Genomic DNA, 6498 nt, shown 5'->3' on the forward strand with positions numbered 1-6498 from the left:
CCATAAGGAAAACAACTTTTAAAAATCTGATTTTATGTACCTTTATCCTGTCTAATAAAGGTGAATATTATTATTGATTGGTTTTGTCCGTTAATCTGAAAAATGTCGTATACCCTCCAAAACAGTAGAGGGCAGTAAACTTGATCCAGGGCAGTTTAGATTGATAAATTATCCATTTTATTTATTTTTTTCAAGGCAAAAAAAGTCCAATAACTAATAAGAAACGTAAAAATATATGACATTTAACGAATGTAGGAAAGCTGTCGCACTGTAGTGGGCGTGGCCAGAGAGCGGACGGCTGTCCCGCTATGGCGCTTCCTGACTGGGTGGTGACTCTGGCTGCTGCATCCGCGTCGTTCCTTGGCTTGTGTTTATGTGTTCGCTACAGCCAAGTCAGCTGGAGACAACTCCTCAGGAACGTTATGGCTCGTACAGAAAAGCCGTTATTCAGAATCGCGTAAGTGAAACGTGTTTCAGCGCGACGCTTGGCATTTCTGTGTTTGTTTACGTGTGTTAGCGTTAGCTTGCTAGGCCGCACCACCAAAGTGCATTGGGATATGCAGCTATTTAAAAAGGATTCATATTAAGAAATACGAGTCGAGGTCAGCATAATTAAAAAAAACGCACATTTCCTATCACTATGTATTTTCTTTCATTCGGCAGTAAAACTCAAGTCTTTCGTCCTGTAAAAACCCTCTAATAATTGAAGCAGATTTGAATGAAGCGACCCCTAAGATGCAATGAAACACGTGTTATGTCATCACTTGGCTGAGGAGACGAACTTCCAACTCAGATTGTCTCTATATCTCTCTCATATATTTATGTTAGAAAGATGTCTATTTGTTAGAATCGCTTTTTTAAAAGTCTCGGTTCAGTCACTGGTTTTAGTTTACTGCATTCCCCAAATGGAGTTGCCATCTTCCATCCTCTTTATCAGACATTACTGTCATGTCCTCAACTTCTTTTCCTCAATTCCTCTCCATCTCCAACTTTCTTCTCCCAACGTTCTTTGTACCCAACCTCTCCTAAATATTCACTACTATTATATTACTGTCTTCCTCCAGGTACACTTTATACACCAGGACACGACTGGGCTACTTGTATTACAAGAGACAAATGAAAAAAGCACGAGAACATTACCCTGCTGGACATTCCTCTGCTCCATCCGTGGAGTTCAATAGTAAGAATTACATTGTTGTTTAAAAAGGCACTGACTTATATTGGATGATTGAACAAGGAAAACTTCATGTACATGTTGACTAGGGAAAGATTTGGGAGCTTCATGAGGAAAGCTGAAGGGAGAACCAGACAAGAGGACAGTTAGTCATCGCAGTGTCCCACACAGACTATATTTTGGAAGTGAACTGAGAGAGTTATGTCCTACATTTAGACAGTACGTCTTAAGAATCCGCTCAGATTGTTTTTGTTGTGTTGACTTTGAAGTCGAGGAGGATCATTCGTAACTGTTACATTTCTGCGACAGAAGGGTTGAAGACGTGAAATAAAGCATGAGAACGGAGCTGCTAGAGAAGGGAAGTAAGAAAGTTGACTCAGATCTTAAAGGAGTCAGGCATGGTAGGCGACTAATAATGAAGAAGTTGATCTGCTATTCTAACTTCATATTGATGTTAGTGTGGTTAATGGGTCGTCTCTTTTTCCTCACAGGTATTAAAATAATTCCCATTGCGGTTCTGTCGGACAACTACAGCTATCTCATCATTGACACGACGTCAAACCTGGCCGTGGTCGTCGACCCTGCGGACCCACAGACAGTTCAGGTGAGTCCATGAAAACGTTTGTCAAGCCTCTTATCAACAGTCATGCAGCACTTTGTAGTAGTATTATTTAATTTATTTTTAATTAAAGTTTGCATTCATTCTGTCATGTACTTCCTGCTTGATGTGTTTCCCAAAACTCTTTGCATTCCAGACGGTCATTGAGGAGGAGGGGGTCACATTAGAGGCAATTCTTTGCACACATAAGCACTGGTGAGCACATTTTTCATCATCCAATTCAACCAATGGCGTTGATATTAATGCAAATTTCACCATTACTATTGACTACATTGCATTTCTTCTTCTTCTTCTAGATGGCTGTTTCATTCAGTTTTATCAAGCTTTATTTTTAAGTTGGCTCTTAAAATCACAATATTGAAGTGATTTAGTTCTTAAATGACCATTTTGTTGTTGTGTTTTCATTCAGGGATCACAGTGGAGGGAACAAATGTTTGAAGAAGATTCACAGTAAATGCAGAGTTTATGGAAACGCAGCGGATAATGTCCCTGGACTCACGCAGTAAGCTCCTGCTTTGCCAAGTAAAAGATAAGTTCGATGTCGCTAATGTTTCCTCCTCTCTTTTGTCAGCCCGCTGGCCCACAGGGACTTGGTGAAAGTTGGCTGTCTGCATTTTAAGGCCCTCTTCACGCCTGGACACACTGTTGGTCACATGATTTATCTCCTCGATGGCCGAGGGGTTGGAGCGCCACCAAGTCTTTTCTCGGGTGACCTGGTCTTTCTGTCGGGATGTGGTAAGTGAAATTGTCCTTTTAATGCTGACATTGAAGGAATCTGTTTGTGATGACCAAGACACAAAAACATGACGCGGCGAGACGTTTGGCATCTTTGACACGGTCTTCCTAGTTTAAGTCTAAGATTAGTGAAGGATTGGAAGACGAAGCATGTGCGTCTTAAAAGCTCAATTTTCAGAGGAAATAATGTCAAAGGTGAGGATATTTAAATATACATAACATTTGCAAGAAAATACTTGGAACACATTTTACATTTTAAAATTCAGCAACTTAGGTTGCAAATTAAAATTGTGACGGCATATTTTGAGAAGTCTTGACAGGCCACCTTCTTGTGAGGACATTTTGCTTTGTGAGCGCATTTTGGCCTGCCCTCACAAGGTTTAGAGGGTTAAAACGTCAGTAAAAGTAGTTGGTTTGGAGTCCTGGTGAAGGTGAGACATTTGTTTTGGATGGTTAGGTTAAGCGTGAGATGTCCTAACAAGCTGTCTCTGCCAGTAAACCACGTCCAGTCTGACAGGATTTCAGGTCAGTCGGGACCTGCAATCAATTCGAGCAGCATTATTCTACATGTTTGCTTTTCTGTGTAATGACAGGCAATGGAGCTGAGATAGGACTTTCTGGCCAACAAAGACTCATAGATTAGAATGTGTGGCTTTAACGTTCATATTTTTATGCCTGGAAAATTCTCTCATTGCTTTCATCTCACATTTGTTGACCTAACATCGTGGCCATGGCTCATTGTTGTGTTGTTACTCTGTGGGTTTCAACAATCTAGTCAAAGGTCAAAATTATGTTTCAATCTTCGTATAAAATTGCACACTGAGAGTGCTGTACTTTCTTAACCATAGGGTCGGTATGGGCTGCGAGCGCCTCCTAGAGGGTCGCTAAAAGTTTTGTTGTTTCACACCTTTGGGCCCTGAGGGACGCAAGACACTGAGTTTTAATACATTAGCCACATATGGGGGCAGCAGTGAGTCACTGAATTGACTTGACAGCTGCAAATCTGCGATAGTTAACAACTGGGGAGAAGTTCTTGAATAGAATAAATGATGAAGAAACAGTACAAACTGTTCATGAAAGAACCTGTTGGCGCAGTTTTGAAAATTAATTCTAACATTTTACGGCGATACTTTTATTTACACTTCACTTAAATCTTCTTTGGGGTTTAAACAAAGTATACTGTATATTTTTTAATTTTATAATATTTAGACATGGTTTTTTTATATTTATTTTATTCAGAATTTTCTTCAGTTTTTCCAGTTTTCTCAACAGTTTGCATCATGTGTATTTTCTTCTTTTTTTCTTCTTTGATGAACGTGACTTGCACCTGGTTCTGCTGCTGGAAGGACTTTTCCATGACAAATAATTATCTAATAAATATTAATATCTTCTGCGATGATGTGCCATTTCACAAGATTTTGGTTCCTCTACGTGTCAGTACATTGAATATGGTTATTGATCACAATGAAATCAAGAGTAATGAATCAGTTCTATTTCTTGAATAGTCCCCGGGCCCATTTGTTCTGGGAAAGCTGGGCCCCGAGATCAAAAAGGTTAAGAACCCCTGCTGTACATTGCTTCTCTAATTGTTGTTTTTGCAGGCAGGATGTTCGAAGGCAGCGCCACAACAATGCTGTCATCCCTCGACACCGTTGGATCTCTAAGCGATGATACTTTATTATGGCCTGGTAGGAAAAATCCTAGCCAGCTGATCAATATTTTGGATGCTGAATGCGACCCCTGTGTCACCTCTTGTGGCCCCGCAGGTCATGAGTATGCAGAGGACAACCTGCTGTTTGCGGCGGAGGTTGAGCCACACAATGCTGCGAGGGAAAACAAATATCACTGGGTGTTGCAGCAGCGAGCCCAGAAGCTTTGCACGGTGAGAGTGATGGATTGCTTTTGTTATGCCTGTAGCTCACCATCACAGAAAGGATTTATAATTTTCCTGGACGTGGGAAGAGGGGCTTATCACCTGTCTGCAGTGTACGTGATGTCAGAGAGGCACTGGAGTCGCTTCACTTCTGAACATCGATGAGCAGGATCCCACTTTTAATAGTTCCTTTTGCTCTTCTATTATCACTTGCTCAGTGTGAATGTCAGCTAATGGACTCCGCTAAATTCTTCTCTCCTTCTCATTCAGTGTCCGTCCACCATTGGTGAGGAGAAGCGCTACAACCCTTTCCTCCGAAGCCACTTGGCTGCGCTCCATCAGGCCCTGGGTCTCCAGCAGGAGCAGGACGAGGACTGGACCTTGTTTCGGGCTCGTGTGCTGGAAGAGCTGAGGAAGCGCAAAGACCTCTACAACAGAGCCTAGTAAAGGTCCAAGATTTTATGCTTGCAGAGGGATATTTTTTTATTTATCTAGATGGTAATATGAGGCCAGTTCTAGCTCACTGTTACCTCCATTCTGTGAGTAGAGTTTCATGTATTTCAGTCATAAATATTGGAATTAAACTTTATCTTTGCTGTAACTTTTAAATTCTGGCTGTCGTGGAGTGAATTACTTCACAGTTTTTAGACTTTGGATCTACTTGAATGGTACTGTTTTTTTTTGTTGTTTTTTTGGATTCTAAGGGACACAATACGCAAAATGTACCTTTTCTTTGAGCCACTTTTGAACGATTTTAATTCCATAACTTCCATTTTATTGACTGGAGTTTGAACAGTTTGAACCGCTGGTGTCACTTTTTCCCTTTGTTTTTAGCGATGTTCAGCTCTGCATCTTCCCTCTTGAAGCAGATATCTGCTCCATTTCCTATCAAGTGATGAGCACATGTTGAGTTTTGATTCTCATGGAGCAATTGTTAATGAAAGATGAAAAAATGCATGATTACTAGACTCCAATGTCGCAGTATGTGATTTTTTTTTTCTGATTTACAATGCCAGATTTTGCTACTAGCAAAAAATACATGCCAAAAATCCCCATTTCCTTTACTGCAATTAAATGTATTTTTGTGCTGAAAATAGTTTTGAATAATATAATTATATATAATATATAATTCTGTGACAAACTGGTTTATAAAATTCCCATTGTTTTTTTGAGGCAAAATAAATGAAAAATATTTTCTTGTGGACATTTAAAACAGAGCTGTCTGGGAAGTGCTGAATATGTTTTGTTCAAACCTGTCTTGCAGATCTTTTGCTCACATGTTTGATGAATCAAAGTTGGATCGTGTGAGTGTTGATGTGGGAGTCTTTTGTTTTTGTTCCCTAGGGATGTTCAAAAATATATGGTGACATTTTTTTCTTTTCCATTTCTCACAACATTTATGTTCAGTTGGTCTCTACTGCTTTGAAAGGTCATACATCACCACTGTTAAATAGTATTTTCAGGGTTTCTCTTACATAGCTTCAGCAAGTGATCGGCTGATGAGGCTTCATGAAACAGTGTCCTCATATTCAGAGCTCAGTAGGTGGCTCTCTTGGTTTAAAAAATGATAGAGGTTTCATAGATTCTAGAGAAGAGAGCACCATCTAGTGGACTCTGAAAGTTAGGGCACTGTTTGATGAAGCCTCGCCAGCTTGTCGCTTCAGCTATTTGGGTTGATGTTGCATTTTAAAATTCTGGATTTCCGACGGTACAGTTGCGTGGTTTCTTCAGTGTGTCAGCTGCATTTTTGGGAATTGCGTTTTGCAGCCAATTTATGATTTAAAGTTCTATTTTTGTATGTTTCAACATTAAAATGTGATGGGGAAAAAATGTGTTTTGTCTTTAATCAGTACTCTCTTTGTAATTGAATATTTTGAAGCAAAGTTTATACGAAATGCGACAACACGCCTCATGAAATCCAAATATTGATAGTATGCTAATATTACAAAATACATTTGCATATTTTGAATGTTGCTTTCTTTGATAATTGAATCAGCATTAAAATAAATGCGCTCTTGTGATTTCAAATGTGATTTGAGTGGCCTACTTACAATCATAAGTCCAATATAATCAAAGGCTGCTGAGAGTCCTGGAGTG

At 39.7% G+C, this 6498-nt stretch overlaps 1 protein-coding gene across 2 annotated transcripts; it reads left to right on the forward strand.

Moving 5' to 3' along the window:
* Window positions 1-308: 308 nt before the first annotated feature.
* Window positions 309-6219, forward strand: pnkd (PNKD metallo-beta-lactamase domain containing). Of its 2 annotated transcripts, XM_053876839.1 has the most exons (10): window positions 442-457; window positions 1065-1180; window positions 1484-1575; window positions 1666-1778; window positions 1930-1988; window positions 2203-2295; window positions 2365-2528; window positions 4130-4216; window positions 4295-4410; window positions 4672-6219. In XM_053876839.1, the coding sequence occupies exons 3-10, from the start codon at window positions 1509-1511 to the stop codon at window positions 4843-4845; spliced, it is 873 nt and encodes a 290-aa protein (XP_053732814.1). In that variant the 5' UTR covers window positions 442-457; window positions 1065-1180; window positions 1484-1508; the 3' UTR covers window positions 4846-6219. The 2 variants fall into 2 exon arrangements, with proteins under 2 accessions (XP_053732813.1, XP_053732814.1); XM_053876838.1 differs by lacking the exon at window positions 1484-1575 and having other exon boundaries at window positions 309-457.
* Window positions 6220-6498: the final 279 nt, after the last annotated feature.

The sequence above is a fragment of the Synchiropus splendidus genome, chromosome 10 (assembly GCF_027744825.2).
Source record: "Synchiropus splendidus isolate RoL2022-P1 chromosome 10, RoL_Sspl_1.0, whole genome shotgun sequence".
Classification (NCBI taxonomy): Eukaryota; Metazoa; Chordata; class Actinopteri; order Syngnathiformes; family Callionymidae; genus Synchiropus; species Synchiropus splendidus.